The 19,375-nt window shown below is 39.3% G+C and overlaps 1 protein-coding gene across 1 annotated transcript in view; it reads left to right on the forward strand.

Moving 5' to 3' along the window:
* The first annotated feature begins 750 nt into the window (after positions 1–750).
* SLC1A7 (solute carrier family 1 member 7) overlaps positions 751–19,375 on the forward strand; it is a 47,763-nt gene continuing 29,138 nt past the window's right edge. The window contains exons 1-3 of the mRNA XM_032192034.1: positions 751–891; positions 1,960–2,039; positions 15,382–15,597. Of these exons, the coding sequence (XP_032047925.1) occupies positions 751–891; positions 1,960–2,039; positions 15,382–15,597 (437 nt within the window). The remainder of the gene's footprint in view (positions 892–1,959; positions 2,040–15,381; positions 15,598–19,375) is intronic.

Here is a 19,375-nt window from a genome sequence, read left to right on the forward strand (position 1 = left end):
AAGCAATCCCTGTGGCTTAGTCTGGTAATCCTCTGAAAGTAAATTGGCCCTACTCTAATCAACATAGCGGCAGGAGAAAAAGTGAAATCATTTTGCTTCCAAGATAATAAATGTAAAATGCCAGAAGGTCTCTTTGCGTGTTTCAGTGTATCAGTCTTTTCTGATCAATACGTGGCTCTTAGGCTACACATTCTGTCTTTTCTTGGTCTCAAAAACAAAATATCCAAGCCTGCTTTAGTTAATGAAGTTCAGTTTTACCTGGTTTGCCCCGTTGTGATAGTCCAGTTCACAATGTTACCTGCTCTGTCCTGCACAGGAAAACGGTGCAGTAACATTACTTGTATGCATTTGTATGCATGAATTACATTGATCCCCAAATCCCAAACCAGGAAGACCAGGTAATGTACTCAAACACAGCCTTCCTTCCAAGAACATCGCTTTGTTTTGAACCAGTCTTGTTTTAGAAATACTACTGCATTCTGTTCTAATTTTCCAGAGCCCCCTAATCTTCTTCCAGGCTCTTAATGATGTAGTCGATAATAGGATTATTGGTATTAATTTGGAACAATAATGCCAGCTGTTTGCTTGGTGGCGATTGGCAGAGGGGTGACCTTGCAGGTCAGCTAAGCAGAACTGGAAATGCTTTGATCTGATCTATACAGAGCTAGGTCTGTCCACTCCTACAAGAGGAGTGAGTGAATTCTCTCTCCGTGGGATGCTGATTCTTCTCCAAATTGCACGGAGGACAGCATGGCAGTGGCTTTTGATGCAATCCTCGCTCGGGTCAAGGATGTTTGTAAAAGAAATGGTTTACTCATTCTCTCAGTGCTGTCAGTCACCGTGGGCTGTCTTCTCGGATTCTTCCTTAGGACGAGACGTCTCTCCCAGCAGGTATGTGTGGCATGGCTGAGTATATCACTGCAGAGAAAATATCGTACTTAAGTAACAAAAGACAGCAACTGAGGAACTTCAGGATGGACTTTCTGAGATAAAAAGCACGTATGTGTATTTGTTAAATTTGTTTAAATTGTTTTATTTATTGATCTATACGCTGCTCTTTGGGTCTTTTCACCCATTCTCAAACATTGTGTATTGCAAAGTGTTCTGGTCTTTAAGATACCTAGTAAATATGACATAACTACATTGCAATGTTGTGAGAATAGATAATAAGTTGAATCAATGTAAAAACAGTATCATATGTTTGTTAGATTTTATATTACCTTGGAACGTGTATGTCTAAAGAAAACATTGGCAATAATTTTCACCATCAGGTGTATGGCGGTACAAGTGTTTATATGCCAATAGTATTTTATATTAATAAATTTAAGATCTCCCATCATTAACAGACCATGTTATTGGTGTCACTTGGGGATTTCTCCTCCTGTGTACTTAAACTAAGCTTTTTTTTTTTTGTTACTACTCATTTCTTACTACTGTATTGGTCTATCAGTGTACACAGGGCAACATACATTGCTGAATGCATTGTTTGAGCATACAATATAAAAATTGTATAATATAAAAAGTTAAAAATTATGGCACTTAGTAAACACAAGAGCTAAAATAATTCTGTGTTCTTCTACCCCTATCTGTAGTCTGAAGACTTTTTGTTTCCAAGCAGTAGCTTCATACACATCTAGCAAAACACAAAATGCAGAATGAAGATATTTTTCAAGGCAACCTATTAATAGTAGTCCCTAGGAGGTGTCCTATTTCATTTTTGTCATCTTTTGCAAAGGAATGAAAAATCCTGCGTGTTTTGTTAAATTACAACACAATATGTAATTGAATTAATTTTAAAATGATCTCTTAAAGCCTATAACCTTTGCTACCTTATATACTAAAGCTTGAGATTTTACCAGTGTTACCTGATTGTACCACTTGACTCACAGCTCTAGCAGGTCTCATGAAGGCAGATAGTCTTTATCTCAAAACAATAAGCATCTCTCCATGTATTTCTAGGAAATTAGTTATTTCCAGTTTCCCGGTGAGTTACTGATGAGGATGCTGAAAATGTTGATCCTCCCCCTGGTTGTCTCAAGGTAAGTGAAGACAGTGATCGTTCCAATAACTTTTAAAGTTTCCTAAATAAGAAATAGGATAGCATACTTTGGTTTTGACTGAATAAATGTTGAAGTGCTGGGAGCATTACCTACAGCTGTAGATTCATATTGAAAGTAGAGCTATGAACATCTTTCTTTAATCAATAGGAATGTTTCTGCAGTACCTCATACAGGTTTTATTTGCTCAAAGACTAGTTGTTTTTTTAATTGATGTTTTCTTCCTTCCACCTAATGGGAGTACTTTTTCCTTCAAGAGAACTAGAAGTTAAATTAATAAATAACCCACCATATCAATTATAAATAATTTAAATAATACACCGTGCAAATAAGATGAAAAAACACAGAATCATACAATCATAAGATATTCTAATTTGGAAGGGAACCACAAGGATCATCAACTCTGACTTCTGGTTCCACACAGGATCACCCAAAAATCAGACCCAATGTCTGAGGGCAGTGTCCAAATGCTTCTTGAACTCTGTCAGGCTTGGTGCTGTGACCACTGCCCTGGGGAGCCTGTCCCAGTGCCCGACCACCCTCTGGGTGTAGAAGCTTTCCCTCACACCCAGCCTGACCCTCCCCTGTCCCATCCCCATACCGTTCCCTCGGGTCTTGTCGCTGTCCCCAGAGAGCAGAGCTCAGCGCCTGCCCCTCCGCTCCCCTGGTGAGGGAGCTGCAGGCTGCCATGAGGCCTCCCCTCAGCCTGCTCTGCTGGGGGCTGAACAAACCCAGTGACTTCAGTTGCAAATCATACACCTTGTCCTATAAGACCTTCACCGTCTTTGTAGCCCTCGTTTGGATGCTCTCTAATAGTTTTATGTGTTTTATACTGTGGTGCCTAAATGTGCACCCAGTGCTCAAGGTGAGGCCGCACCAGCACAGAGCAGAGCAGGACAGTCCCTTCCCTCAGCCAGCTGGCAGTGCTGTGCCAGATGCACCCCAGGGTGCAGTTGGTCCTTTTGGCTGCCAGTTAATAAAAGTACAGCTAATTTATAATCCTCTGTAGTTCTTTTGGAGATTTGCTGCAGTATGATAAATATTGAAAAAAAAACCTGTGTGTCCAGTGAATTACTAATGTACGCATGGTTTCAGCTGGAAGTGAAAGTGATTTCCTAGTACGTTAAAGGCAGAACCTTAAATAATGAGATTTTATCAGTGGCAGAATTAATGATCTAGATCCTGATGCTCAGGGATGGTGCATGGTAGCTGTCTTTGCAGCCGGTTGGCCTAATTTAGGACAACAGTTACTCTCCTGTAAATTTTTCTGTCTTACAACTGACTACAATAACAACCAAATACCAGTTAGACAGACAGAAGCCTTCTCAGCCCAGTGCTGAGAGAAGAGATAAGGAGTGATGGAGAGTAGCAAAGCTAACTTTACCTTAACAGATCTGAGAAAAAAAATATTGTAGTATTTGGTGCCTTTACTTGACACCTCAGCTTCTTTCTGGAACCCAATAGGTATGCTAAAAACTCATCTTTCAATTTAAAAGAAATACAAGTTTCTACACTTCAGGTCACTGAGAGATACTGAAAGTAAACACAGTCCAGTGCTAATTTTGTTTTTAAATCCCATCTTGGCATCTAACTTCCCACGTTTTTGTACAGAATGAAGCAGATTCACGGTGTTTGCATGTCTGGCACTCCTAATGTGACCATAGATTCATACCTGGTTGTGTCCTACACAGCTAGAAAACATCAAGACAAAATAAAGGATTTTTTAGAGAAGGTAGAAGGAGAGTTTTCCAAGGAAAACATAATGTCACATGAGCAAGTGATCTGCTGAGGACAGAAAAGGGTTGGAGTAAAGGCACATACCTTTCCTAAAATATATAGTCGTTTAGATACCCTTGTGGTGTTTTTTGTTTGTTTTTTTTGTTTGTTTTTGTTTTTGTTTTTGTGTGTGTGTGTGTGTTTTGTTTGTTTGTTTTGTTTGTTTGATTGTTTTTTTGAGATTCTAGGATGCGAAGCAGCACAGTGGAAAAAGCTGCTCATACAGCCTTTGATAGCTGTAAGTTATTTACAGGTGTATCAGCAAGGAATCTCTGAGCTGTACTGTTAGAATTGATTAACTTGTCTGAGGAAGAAAGAGAACTTAACAGGTTGTCAAAGGGATCTCGGTGCCGTATTACATCCTTTAGCCAGGAGATGGCTCTGTCTAGAAGAGTCAGGAACCACGAGTTGTTACCGGGGTGTTTGCAGTCACTGCAGTGCACTAAGGTCTTGTATATACAGGAGGCCATCCGAGGCTTTTTCTAATAGTGTTGCCTACCCAGAAAATCTCTACTTTCTTTCAGTGTAGCTAATGATAAGCTTCTTTTCTTTTTTTTTTTACACCACATGTATCCTCCACCAGCAGGTAGTGCTTTCAGGACAAACTGATTGTCTGAGACACCCATGCATCACTTTGGTTTCTCAGGTTCTGAGAGCTTGAAATACTCAAATCTAATGTCAACGTTTTTGTGCTCTGCACTAAGCAAAAACACATCTAAATAACTAATTTGACGAGGAATTTTAACAAATTTAAAGCCCATTCCTCTAAGTATGTTGTGTCTGATACAAGCAATTGTATGCTAATAAAAATTTACATTTATTTGAAGGTTCATTTGGGGATAGTAATAAATATTTGATACTTCTGGGGGGTTGTTGGCTGAATTAAATACGGTATGCTAAATATAGAACTGTCTGTCTTTAAGGGGATTCCTGTCCATAATGCCATCAGTTCTGGTAATCCCTTATCCTTCTGCTCAGATTCCTGAGTGGGTCATTGTTACTCATGCTGTTAAAGCCTGGTATTTAGTTAGGAAACTACTCCAGCATAGCACCCTTTTACCCATATTATTTTTTTTTCAGTTCTCTGATTTGGGGAAAGCATTGGCCTTTTAACATCCCACTGATGAAAAATATTGCTCTTGCTGTTTTAATGGAATTCTGTTCTTGTTGAGCTCTACTGTGCCATACCAAATTTTGTCTATTGGGACTTGTTAGTTATATTTGAAGATCTGAAAACTGTAATAACTACATAAGAGGCTGTGGAGATCCACTGGGTGCACACAGATGTGAACTGGCTCAGCCTACGAGCCAAACCGGGCAGACCTGCGCCAGCTGCGTGCCGGAAGCCTGCAGCCGCATTAGCATGGCTCTGCGCCCAAGCTTGTATGAGAAGGGCTGGCGCGGCTCTATGGCTTCCGGACCAGTCTTGGCAGCTCAAAGTGAAGACAGAGGAGTCCATGTCTGTCTGTAGTTGTCTGCGCAGACATACCCTAAATAACTTCAGAGCGATAGTATATTCTTTGGGAGTTTGTGGTTTAGTTAAAATACACGGTAAGACAGACCATTAACATGGGTGAATTGTTTCAGGCACTGCTTTGCTTGCTGTTAGTGTAAACGAGACTGATAATACACCACAGACTGGAGATTATTTGTCTGTTTTATTACTAAAGCTTAAGAGTTTGCTTGGGATGAAAAATTTTACCCAAACACTCAGACGCCACTACTGAACTTTGTAGTCTGAAATTTCTACCATGAATGTAAATCTGTGGCTGGTATGGGCAATACCATGCCTATTCAGAAAGGAGATACAAATCTCTAGAAGGACATGAAATGTCTTCTTTCTTATAATTAAATTTAAACCAAGTTGCCAGCCAAAATTCATTCACTCAATGATACTGGTTTTGCATGAATGACAGTATGTGCAGTGCTATTTCTTCTAATCCATTCCTGGTCCTGAGAGATAATTTTTATATTATCCTGAAAAAACTCACATAGTTTAACTGAGGATTAAATGGGAAAGGATAGATAATGTAAACTTCTTTCTCATCAGTTTTCGCTTGGGTCTTTTCTACCACATATGAATTAAACTATCCTCTCCAGTCATTCTTTGCTAAATATCAGTCACTGTTCCTATGCTTATGCAGTTGCCAAAATGGAGCTTAATCAAGTGCAATCAAATTTAATTCTGTATAATCTAGTGAGGTGTTGAGGAGTGGCTGCAAAATGCTGCCCACAGTTCACTGAGGAGCCTCAGGAGTTCACAGAGGAGTGCTCAGAACAGTGTTTTGTCATGTCCTCAGAGCACACATATTTTCTGGTATAATTAAATTGCAATTGGAAACACAGGGCTTTTTCTTCATATTATTCAACTCTGGAATTTTTCCTCTGTTTTACCTGTGTTACGTTGCCTATAGAAAAATATCAGCACTTTGGAACAGGTCTTCCCAACAGAGGGTAAATATTCTGTTGGGTTAGTATGGGAAAATATGTGGGATGCCTGAATGGTAACATAAAGTGTGTATAGCATCCCATTTCTGAATTACCTGTCATGTATCACTGTCTTGGAAATAAAAACAGAAATACATTTCCCTCCAGTGAGAACAAGCTGTTAGCCCTCTCCTAGGATATGGCATCTGCTGTTTTATTGAGGTTGGTCTAGAGATGGGACTGTTAAGGAGATGACTCAGGGGGATAAATACATATACTTTTAGAGTGCAAAGCAGAACTACACTTGAATGAAAGTGGAAGGGGAGGATTACCCAAGGATATGAAGAACTGGGCACACAGCAATCTCACTCAACACCATTAACTACTTTAAATTACCCGTATCTCTATTATATTGCTGAACTGATCTCAGATTACCCCAACCGTTCTCCAAATGATGCTTAGAAATTGCCTGAGCTTGTAGAGGAAAAATGCATTCTACTTTCTTAGGAAACCTTCTTATGAATCTCTTCTCTGTGCCTCAGACATCTTCAGAGCTTTCAGTACTTTTTAAATTGTGACATTGTCAATGTTGTTAGCTGTGTTTAGAAATATGTGGTCAGATCTAATAGTTTTCTTGTGTTTTTTCTTATCTGTGTAACCTACAGTTACAAACTGTTTTTGGAGAAAAGCAACATGCTACAGAGTTATGGATGTCACAATGACAAAATTGGACCAACTCAGTAGAAATTATTTAGGCGGCATCAGTAGGGATCTAACGATGTGCAACAGACATCTATGGTCACAGGGTAAATGACTGTGGAAAGCACTGATGTGATTACAAATGGGATCTGAGTAGTTTGTGACTTGACAGAATCTTTCTGTAGTCTTCTAATCACTCTAAAATACTTAGTGTCTCGCAAAAGAAAGAGAAATGGCATGTGAAGTTTGAGGGGCTGGCTGAATCCCTTCTGTATCCTTAGGATAGAAACGTGTGAATTATAAACAGTTGAATAAATCTGACTTTTGTTTATAATCCAAATTTGTCTTCCAAATCCTTTTGGTCTTTTCTTAATCTAAAAACACTTGAAAGAACTTACGGAACAGAAAATCAAGTATTATTAAGATTCTTGGCTCTTTCCGTGCTTTCCACAGATGTTAAGCTGCACAACCATATTTAATAGAAAATTTGTTTTCATTTGCATCCTGACCTCTGCATTTAGGAAATGCTTTATCAGCACAGCTAAAGTCAACAGGCCAGCCTGAATTCTGCACATGCTATATTACATTATCTCAGGTCTGCTTTATCAGTCAGTGATCAAAGGTTGCTGTTCAATCCTTCCAGCATTTATAGATGTGTCCCAGTAGCCTTGTGTATTGGACTGTTGGAGAGGAAGCAGTGATGGAATAGCCATTGCACATTGATCTTCACTGTGAGCTAAACAAAATCCTGCCTTGTTTACATTAGTCCATAGAAGCAGATTTCCTTTAGCACACTAAGAAAATACAATGCATGATATAAGTTCTTGGCAGGCTTTTTGTTATATATGTTGGTTTATCATTAAAGATTACAAGTGCCACAGAATAAGGAAAATGAAAGCTCAACATTTTGGGTAAAAAATAAAACTCTTGCTATTTCATAAAGCATTATTCAACAGAGAAAAAAAATGCATTGCAGAAAGTTGCATGTTCTGATGTACTAGAAATGTAGAATTAGTTGTTTCAGCTCCCGACAGCCTGGTTGTAAAATTTAATACAAGCACTGCAAATTGTGTATTGCAGACAGCTAGATCTTCTAGCATTTTTATTTGCTGTAGCTTGAAGATGAAGGGCCAGATTTTCCGTCATGCTTGACACCTTTGAGATTCTACTATCTTTACCAAAACAGTTGTACCCTGAGGCTCTCTGAAAAGTTAATTCACACTTTATGTGCTGTTTATAGCTGGTAATCTAACTGCACAGAAACTGCTGCAACAGTCCTGGTTGTAAAACAGCTACCACTTTCTGTATTCACTTCTATGGTGCATAGCCACTTTATTTTCATTGATGCCTAGATATCTAAACTTTAAAAATGCTGTTTCCTATTATTTGATTTTCAAATGAGATAAACCTTAGGAAGCCCCTTCTCCTGGCTTTCAAAGCCATCTCCTTTGAAAATCACACTGCAATACTACAACTTCTAATAATACATGACATTAGATAGAGATCATTCATCTGAGTACAAGTGATCATGCTAGTTTCTTAGCTGTGTTTAGATCATTGTAAGTCTGCTAATACACTGGCAGTCCCCAAAACTACTGGAATCTCAGTAAAGTTCACAGAGAACCTAGGTTTTATTGCTTGTCTGGGCTCTACGTAAACATACATGGAAAGAGTGGTCATCTGTACCAAAGGGGCATCCCTCTGCAAGTACATGACACGTACCTAATCCAGCTTAGTTCAGGGTATGAGCATGGGTTATTGTAGGATTTTACATTCCTCTGTACTTAGACAAATGATGTCATGCCATGAGATGTCCTGGCATCACTTAGAAGTGGGTGGATGGGACTGGAAGTGTAGGGTGGCACCGGCTTCCAACCAAGATGCCACTTGATTGTCTGTGACATGTACACAGGTAGGGACCAGCAGTGTGCTAACCAGCTGTGTTTGTGCAAGTCTGGGCAGGAGGCATTTCTTCCTGTGTGGTGTGACATGGCATCTGGAGATTAAAAAAATATATATACACTGTAAAGGGAGGCCACACAGGGTGAAGCAGAGACGGAGAGCGGCTATGGTGCTCCCACTAGTACCACTGTCACTGTGGTGTGTGATGACAGCATTAATCTCCATCACAGCCACAGCAGCATCTAGCTCTGTAGGTATTCTGTCATGTTAGAAGAAAGCAAAAGAATATCCTGGAAAGCAAAAGTCATTCTGATCCCTGCTGCTAAAATCATTTGAATTCCATTGGAAACTAAGAGCACAATCAAGCATCAAACTACAGAAAGAACCAGAGAAAGTTTCTTATCTCTTTTTCTCATTACTGTAGAGTGTCTTATTTTCATTGTTGCAACCAGTTCTTCCATAAATAGTACCTCCATGGAAGTGAAGCAGCCTGGGCACCGATGAGGATGATGGCCCATCGCAGTACAGAGATAGCTTCAGGCTTATCATTTTCTTGGCAAATTGTTTGTATTTAAATAAGCGCCTTAATTTCTTTGTTTCCTTGTCTGTAACGTGGAGATACTGCCTTCCTATATGATGGTCTGTTATATTTGTGAAGCATTTCAAGATGATTAAATGGCTCAAGTTATGGAAATGGAGATTATTACCACACTGAAACCTAAAGGCACTGACCTTGACAAAAAGCTAAGAGACAGCCTGCCTGCGTGACCAGGCAGCATTAGTGAAGCCAGCACTTCACTTTCATGATGCTCAACTGTAATATAATCATCTCTAATGTAGCTGTTAGAGGAGCTTCCCAGCCTCACTGGGACAACTTGCTCAGGAAGGTCTTTTCTACAGCATGCAATTACAAAATGAGAATGCGAGGGAGGGTACGGGATGAATGAAAACAAACATGATTCTAGGACCAACTGTTGGTGGTTAATACTTGACCATTACTTCTTGACAGGATTAATGTCTTTTTAATCACACTAATCCTTTCTGATAACTTTATCCATAATCCATCTATTTCAAAGCAACATCCAGATGGCTTCTGGTGGTGAGGAAGACAAAATAAACAAGCAGAATGGAGTCTTAACAGCAGCTTCTTGTCTTTTCCATTTCTGGGGATCTAGGTTTGCTCTCGATGTAGGTCAAAAATTTGCTTTCTATCAGAAAGCAACAGAAAAAAAAAATAGAGAATGGTAGGGAAGCTAGACAGTTCTATTTTTATTTGTAAATAAAATACTTCATAAATATTCTGATGCTTAACAGTAACAGCCAGAACAAGCCATAAGGGTGCTCATAAGAGTTTAATGACCTGTTTGCATGGGACTAATTAGATTTCCAAGGTATCGACAGAATTCCCTTCCTCATTACTTGAAAATTGCTGTAATAATTTTTTTGTTATGGTTGCAGAGGGGAGGTTATGCAGGTTTTCCTTAAAGCAGATGTAAGACATAGTATTTAGTAGTTTCATTTGTTTGTATTATTACAGTGTTTAATTTTTTATTTAGTCACATATAAAAATAATTCCTGGAGTTGTTGAGGGCTTCCTCATTCCTTTCATTTTCCCCTTAAGAACTTAATCTAGGTTCCTTTAGTTCTTCCTCTGATCCTGGCTTCCCTCTGCACATTTCTCCTTCAACCAGGACCCAATAGAGAAATAATTTATTGTAACCTTTCATAAATCACATAAAGACTGTCCAAAAAAAGTAAACAAATTTTAATCAAGCCATCCTAGACAAAGTAATTTAACTGTTGTTGTGTTTTTTTTTTTAGTAACTGTAAACAATGAAACAATTGAAGTCTTAGTGAAATAATTAAGCCTTAAATATCTGCCCCACTAAAATGCTGCAAGTAAATAAACTTTCTTGAATTGTTTTCCATTTCCAGCCATTGACCAAAATACTGCTATTTTATTTACTGGCTTCCTGCCTCTCTTTCACCAATAAAAATGTGATTAGTTCATAGAAGAGATAAGACAAATTTGTCTGCATGAAAACAGCTGCCAGAAAACAAAGCAGAGTAGATTCAGAATTACCCAAGTCTCAAAAAAAATAATCTAGACATCTTTTAATTGTTATGAATAAAACTACAAACCTTAAATAAGATTTTACTCCTGCAAATATTGTGGAGCATGAATTTTTCATTGTGTAGTGGTCCTGAGGTCATCAAAACACAAATCTGAAGAGGCTTGAAAGCCACAAAAATAAAAGGACCATAGGTCAGATACCTACATGTAGAGCACATACAACAGTTTTGGAGGCTATTCTTCCAAATTGTGTTTAGTCTCTGAGAATACACAATTTCATCCAAAAGCTGTTGGACAAACAAGATGGGAGACTAAAACAATGAAGCAGACTATTCTAGACAGCAAAAAGAAAAGCCACAGAAAGACCATTTTCTCCTGTAATTGGAACAACCTATGCAAGAGATAAAGAAGTCATGAGGCTACTTAGTTTATGATGATGTCTGCTCATATCCAGCACCAGCTGTTTTCAAAGCAAGGTGCAACAAACGTTTTTAATTGTAGTAACCAGGGATTTCACTTAAATCCTGCACTACAAGATTTAATATCGCATCTAAAACTCATTAATACATATTTTGGAAGCCTTATTCTCAACATTATATTTTTTATATACAAACTGAGAAGTGGTCCCTAAATAAGAGATTGCAAGAACTTTCATGGATTTTTTTTTTTCTTGCCAGACTCATTAAGAGAGTGACAAGTACTGTAATTATTCAGAAAAGCTGCAGATTGTTTTTGATTGTCTTAATCCTTTTTTGTCCATTTGGCAATCATTAAAACATTTTATGGAAGTTATGAAGAAAACATACTTGTGGAGGATAGTTAGCTACATAGTAAGTCAGATGATTTTAACCTATGAATCAAATATATTTTCTGTTACTCAGAGCCTAATCAGATGCTAAGGCTTGACAAGAATTAAAGGTATCTCGTTTTTCATTCTATTGTGTTTCATGAGAGTCTAGTACTGAATGGCATGGGAATATCTTTGCTCAGTTTTAGAAGAAGCTTGGAAGATGTTGGGAAGGGTTTGATGTAGCCAAGCAAGTCTGATAAAAATTAGTTTTAAGGGAAAACCTGAACACAATAGAGTGATCTTTAGTTAAACCATTTGGAAGCTATTCCTGATGAATTCCCTATTCCCTAGGAAATGAGAAGAGTATTTTTTCTCATCATTCCTCGGCTACACTATGTGAATGCTGGAACTCTGGGGATCAGCAATGAGGAAATCCTGTGATGTAACTGTGCATTACTGACTTTGTACAGTAGCTCTGATGCTCAGTATGTCTATTAATCTTGATGTCTTCTGTCCTATTCCTTCTGACATCAAATATTTCAAGACAAATGAGAAGTAGTTAATGAGTGACTACAGTCTCTTACTAGTTACCGGCATTTCTTCCTAAAAATCAGTCTGAGCAATTGTTTAAAATGTTTGACGTTACTCTGCAGCCTCTGGAAAACTTCTTCCTCTTGTCCCTTCTTCAAACTGAGCTTTGTGGGCCATGAAGAACACAGGGCTTTATCTGAACCCAGACCTTTATTCATCCTTCATCACACCAGTTTCTCCTGTTGCACCTCCATAGTTAATTACTTTTGAGGACTTTCTCATCACAGCATGAACTGAGCATGACTTTATCTGGTGACAGGATAATCTCATTACAGATGATGATCTTGTTAATGAATATCCCCAAGACAGAGCAATCTCATTATTAGCCCCCTCAGGATTTGCCATCTAAGAGCCAATGTATGTACGATTAGATTCTAGCAGCACAACATCCCCCAGATCCCAACCACCCAACACCTGAGGCTGAAGTGGCACCCCCAAAAGCAGATGACCCACTGGGCATACTTGAGTAAGATTTTAGCCCCTGAGTTCTCCTGAACATTCTTCTCAGGTGAACAAGATAAGAGACAAGTTTGTTCTGTAGAACAAACACAACACAGTGGCATCAGGAACAAGAGACACAGTGCACCATTCCCACAGTGATAACAGCTTCCAGGCAGTACCAGGAAGAAAGCTGTACTGGCTGTCTCCTCCTTAGTGCCTTCTCCAAGTCATCAGCCTGCATGGTGTCCTACCTACAAGCTACAGATCTGCTTGGTCAAGGATCAGCCCTTCGTACCACTGATGGCCATTTCCCTGCATAATATACCTATGATGAACACAGAAAATGATTGCTATGAAAAACATCCATCTAGTTAGAAATCAACCTGATTATACTTTTTGTTTTGTTTTGTTTTGTTTTGTTTTGTTTTCTGGGGTGGCAGCGTGGGGACCAAAACAATCCTAAATCTAGTGCAATATAGGTATCAGCTTCTACGGGCATCAGCAAGCTATTGAACTGGCTCAGTGGCTTGTGAAACCTCAGCCTGTGAGAAGAATTCAGTCCTAGAAATCTAAGTAACAACACAGTGATTGTTTTACAGAAAAGTAATGTAACATGTAACATTTAACTCACTGTTTTAGAATATTGAGTCTTCCATATGGAAGCATCCAAGGGAGATGCCAAGGAACCGTCATTGCTGCTACTGTTTTTTTAATATGTACTGCTGTGTTTGTAAATGATACTTTAAGGCACACAAAAAGGTGGAATTTTTCTCAAAATGATAAGAGAGGGAATAACAATGGTTACAAGAGTGAGAGAGATGGAGATGCTCATTTTCTAAATGATCTGCATTACAATACAATGAATGTTTCCCCTTGCTCCTGTAGCGTTAACAAAAAACATCCTAGATGAGAGATTGGCAATGCAGAAAAGCAATGCATTTTCTTAATTAATCTAGAGGATAGCAGGAACCTGAGCACTAAATCCCACCCATTTGATTTCATTAAATCTACTATAAAGGTTAAGCTGCACTTTAGTATTGGCTCTAGAGAACCTTACTGACCAGAGTGAGGTCAAGATCTTATTCAAGGAGGTGAAGCTTAGTACACGACTATTTATGTAGAAAGGCCTGATAATCGGTTCTGTTTTGATGATAAAGCCGGACAATCAGGTCACACCAAATAGCAAATGTGGTATTTTATTTCACCTGCAGTTTTCCTGAGATGCATCCTTTGGAGAGATTACAGAGAACCATTCAAAGCAAAATCAGTGTAAAGTCCCAGGCAACACTAAACTCAAATCTTAGCCTCAGACCACTTGGAAACAGCACCAGGATCTATGTCAGAGCAGCCTGGACCAAACTCAGGGGTCAAGAACTACCCTAATTTGCCAGTAAAAGAGGGCCAGTGTGAGTTAAACACTTGGTAGAGAGTTATATAGCTTAGCAGAGGTAGGCTTTATAAGGCCACTGACCATCCTCTGGCAGTGGAAAGAAGCCAAAGAAGAAAGATGATGGTAAAATCACCACAGCATTTTCTTTGCTCCCACTGCACAGCCACACGTGCCCCTGAAGGCATTTGCATGTCCAACCTACCCCTTAGTATTTTTCATTTTAAAATCATGGTCCTGCTTCACACAGGAAGGAGTGAGGGGGCTGACCAGATTTCCTTCAGTGAATCCTTCCAACCTGAATTATTCTACAGTTATGTAGAAGTATATGTAGGGTTTCATACCTAAGTTTGCATGACTAGTTATTGCCATTGCTCCTGTGACCTGGGCTGTCAAACATAAAGGTTTGAATCATAGGATAATCCTGAGTTAGAAGGGACCCACAAGGATCACGGAATCCAACTCCTGGCTCCACACAGGACCACCCCAAAACCAAACCATCTAAGAGCAGCGTCCAAACACTTCTTGAGCTCTGACAGGCTTGGTGCTGTGACCACTGCCCTGGGGGGCCTGTCCCAGTGCCCGACCACCCTCTGGGTGCAGAACCTTTCCCTAACCCCCAGCCTGACCCTCCCCTGTCCCATCCCCATGCTGTTCCCTCGGGTCCTGTCGCTGTCCCCAGAGAGCAGAGCTCAGCGCCTGCCCCTCCGCTCGCTATGAGGGAGCTGCAGGCCGCCATGAGGCCTCCCCTCAGCCTGCTCTGCTCAGGGCTGAACAAACCAAAGGACCTCAGCCATTCCTCATATGTATTGCCCTCTAGACACTTCATTATCTTTGTAGCACTCCTTTGGACACTCTTTAACAGTTTTATGTCCTTTTTATCTTGTTGCACCCAAAACTGCACACAGTACTGGAGGTGAGGCTGCACCAGCACAGCACAGAGTAGAGCATGTCATGGGAAACTGCCCCTTGAGGTTCAAGGAGCAGATGAGAGGATTCAGTCCCCACGCGTGCAGCCCAAGCTTGCAAGTTCCTTCAAGGAACCAGAATCTCACATAGCAATTAGGGAATATTGTTTTAGATACAAGAGCTACAGCTTTTGCATTATGTCAAGCTACAAAAGATATGCAGACAATCACACAAGAAGCAGGTAAACTGGAATAACTAGGAAACAGGGTTTTCTGTTGCATTAACTTTATGCAAAAGCTACCATATATTTTGTGTTTTCTTTCCACAGCTTAATGTCTGGGCTGGCAGCCCTGGATGCCAAGACTTCCAGCCGATTAGGCATCATAACCGTCACTTACTACCTATGGACAACATTTGTGGCTGTGATTGTGGGAATAATTATGGTCTCCATTATCCATCCTGGTGGAGCGGCACAGAAGGAGAGCACTGAAGAGGGTGGGAAGCCCATCATGAGCTCTGCAGATGCACTGCTAGACCTAATCCGGTAACTACATTCATTCTTTCTGTTTTCTGGAGGTAACATTTTGTACATAAACTCATCCGGAACTGTGGCCTGAGGATAAGTTCTGAACCTAATGATGAACACTTTGTTTAAATTAAGAAAAAGTAAATTGCAGATGATTTTCAAGTTATCAGATGCTTATGCTGTCACTTCTTAGTAAAATTTAAATGAATGGACACCAAATGTAACAGAAATACAGCATTGGTTTTTATACTCCCATAGAATCAAGTGTAGCCTGTGGAGCTCATCATGAAATCTATTATTAATATGAAGACAGTATTAAGATATAATGTTAATTTAAATAAGGGCAGACAGTTGTAATATGAAAAACCTTAAATACAAAGGCTGAAACCCCCATTTTTCAGGAAATAACCCTTGAAACTGCTGTTACAACTGCTCATGGCAGCTCTCAGATGAAGGATTTAATTAGAAAGACCACTGTTGTGACCTTTTTTTTTCTTTATTTTCATCATATTATTTATTCTGTTTTGTGGCTTTTCCTTGTTTGTTTTGCTTTGTTTGGCAGAAGAGAGGGTTGTTCTTTTAGGCCAGCATTTGAACCCTGAATAGGTATTTTGATGGCCTTGCCTGAATATCCCTCTTTGTATCCACAATTCAGGTGCTAGTGGGATGAGTTTCCTGACTGAACCCAGGATGTGCCTCAGATTTATTTTGCTCATGCAAAAAGATCAAGTTTTGCCTTTGGGGTGATTCCTCAAGCCAGTGATCTCATAATATATTGGACAAGGGCTTTTAGACTCAGTGTGTGTCTGAACCATGAAGAATTCTCTTTGGAGTTTTACTTATTAAAATACAAAGCGCTGGACAGTCTTTCTTTCAAAAACCCAAGTTCCTGACCCAGACTGCGCATCAGCACACAAAGTACTTTCATTAGATTTACTGGGACTTCAAATCAGAAGGAACTGGGATGAAAAGCCTACAAAAATCTTTTCTTTCTCATCCAAGTTGCACTTAGCCAGCCCATCTGAAAGCCGTATGTTTTTCTGTTGTATCAATGTATTACTGAGAAGGTGCCAAACTATATTAGTCATGGGGCAGCAGCTGAGAACACTCTCTTTTGTAGCCTTCCACAAAACCACAATCTTCAACTAAAATGGGAAGATGCCCACGTAGTGGTATCCCTATCTCCTTGGTGAATTTGCTCTGATCTACGTGCAGTGGGATTCATGTGTGTGCTTGTGACTAGTTAAATCACAATATTCTGCTTCTGCTGCATGAAGGACTATAATTCTTTTACCAGGAGGAAGGAACTGGAGTTTTGAATCTGAGAAAAATAGACATAAAAGGGAATTTAACAAAAATGTGTAATCTTGATGATTATTTTCATAGTGTCAGTGGTTAGAAGCCTGAACAGGTGTTCAGCTGTTTCCTAAGGCCTCATTCTTAAACATATAAATGCTTAGGGAGATAAATGGTACAATAGTACACCCAAACTGATCTTAAAGTTAGCTCCAGAAAGGGTCTTTCGAGCCATAGGTTCCCATCCCTTTGTACCAGCCTCATTGCTTTTTGAAAGCAAGAGTAAGCCAGTTCATGGAGATGTCAGATGAAAAATAATGTGGGGTTGCAAAGTTTAAATTAAGTTCTATAATATTATATTTGCATCCAACAACTGAATGTCTGTATGACTAGAGCCCAAGATCTTAATTATGATTTCACCCCCTCCTCTTTATCTGGCTGGTTCAGGTCCCTGTACACCAAAGATTTAGTGGCAAATGCTTTATTCTGTTTGGCAATGTTTGGCTTTATTCTGTTGAGTCTCATTGCAGGTAAAATACTATTTTCTGATCTAAGCATTTGCATCATCTATAATTTCTCTTCCTACAAACACTTACCTAAGCAAATTATAACCATTTCCATGCCTATTTCAGGTATTCATGTTTCCACCCAGTCATGTTAGTTTAGTCTATGATTTGGGCAAATGTCAACAATGACAGGCCAATTAGCCACTCTCATTACTGAAGCTTGAACAGATAGACTAAAGCTCATTCTCCTGTTTCTGTGCTAGGAACCAGCTACAGCTGCACTCTCTTTCTACCCTGAGTGCACAGACTGATGTTTTTTATTCCTCCACTACAGAAATAACCACATTCACTAAATAAATAAATAATAATACAACTGTGGGGAGTGGGCTCTCAGCCTAGATAAATACTATGGGTGAAATCCTGGCTCTGCTGAAGTCAATTGCAAAACTCCTAGATATCTTTGTGGAAGCCTGGATTAAATGTAATGATGTATCTGCTGGTTTGAGCTAGAAAAGCTGATCCTTCAGCTCAATGATAAATCACTTCCATTCACAGCTGGAGACCATCTTTTTAGGCCCAGATTGGCTTATCTTCTCAATTCATTAATTTCCTCCCAATTTATCAATTGCACATGTGCACAGAAGTTCTCGCAGGAAACATCTGTTATTCTTCAAATAAAGAATGCTAAGTGTACAAGTGGAGAGATGATATACGTGACATAATTGTGGGGTTTATTTTAAAGGCATGAATCTTGGCATGGTGATACACCTATTTCCCCCTCGCTTATTCCAGATTTGAAGCCATTTTGAAATGATAAATGTATTATCATTTCATGTGCTGTTGTATAGGACATTGTCAGGTTTGGAATTTTTGGCAGGGAGGAAGGATGTTGCTAGAAATTGAATTTCTGGAAATTTTTTGGTGAGGATTCTGCTTTTAGAAGTGGCTTTAATAAATAAAACAAAGAATTGCTGCTAAGCCTCATCATCGTTCTGAACATCTACAACATTAATCAATATTCACATTTCTGGAGTACGTATGGTACATGGAGGAATAGCATAATGTACCATATACACAGCATTATTTTGCAGGTGGTGCTTCCCCCATATATTTGTCTATTATGTAAAAGAAAACAATAACAACTCTAGAGTATATGACACAATTAGGACGCTGTACCACATGATTCTGAAATGGCTCTAACCCTCACATCAACCAGGATGTGTATTAACTGATTATCATACTGAATTTCCTTCCTTGAAACATGTATCCACAAGTCAGCCATTTTTGCCACTCTAAACAGAAATATTTGAAAGGTTTCTTTTCTAAAAGAAACCTCCAGAGATGGGGGACAAGATCTGTGGATATGAATCTGCCCCTACCGATTTTCTCCCAGATTCAACGTGGACAGGATGGCCACTGAATTCAGAATAATACACGTATTTTCAACACTCTACTAGGCTTTCTACTGAAAATCTTTAGTGCTGCTTTGGTCTTATGTGTCTGAATTTTTCCTTTAATCTGATCCAGCTTTAAATCAAACACATCTTCTGTTGTCTGTGGTTGACATCCATTTAACCAGCTAGTTCACTTTCATACTTGTGCAGAAATCTGCCCTTCTATAACTTGCCCCTCTTCTTTGGCATTGTGCAAGGATCTGGGCTGAATTACTATTCATAAGGTAAGGCAATCATGAGTCTGAAGCTTTGCAGAAGATGCTGTTCTAAAGATGCTTCTCTCTTTAGATGCTTCATTATTACTAGATTGAGACAGATGTACACATCTGCCTTAATTATATTCAAGGTTTCTGGTATGGGCACTGCAAGGCTCATGAAATTGTATTTTCTTCCATATTTAAGACTATAAATCCTCAGGCTAAGGATCATCTTCTTGTACTCTTAAACACATCAAAGCACCTCATGCCTTATGAATTTTAATGCATTTATTCTCATGATGTGCAATACCTCTTTGAGGGAGGGATGATCCATTTTCCTTTC

The sequence above is a fragment of the Aythya fuligula genome, chromosome 8 (genome assembly GCF_009819795.1).
Source record: "Aythya fuligula isolate bAytFul2 chromosome 8, bAytFul2.pri, whole genome shotgun sequence".
Taxonomy (NCBI): Eukaryota; Metazoa; Chordata; class Aves; order Anseriformes; family Anatidae; genus Aythya; species Aythya fuligula.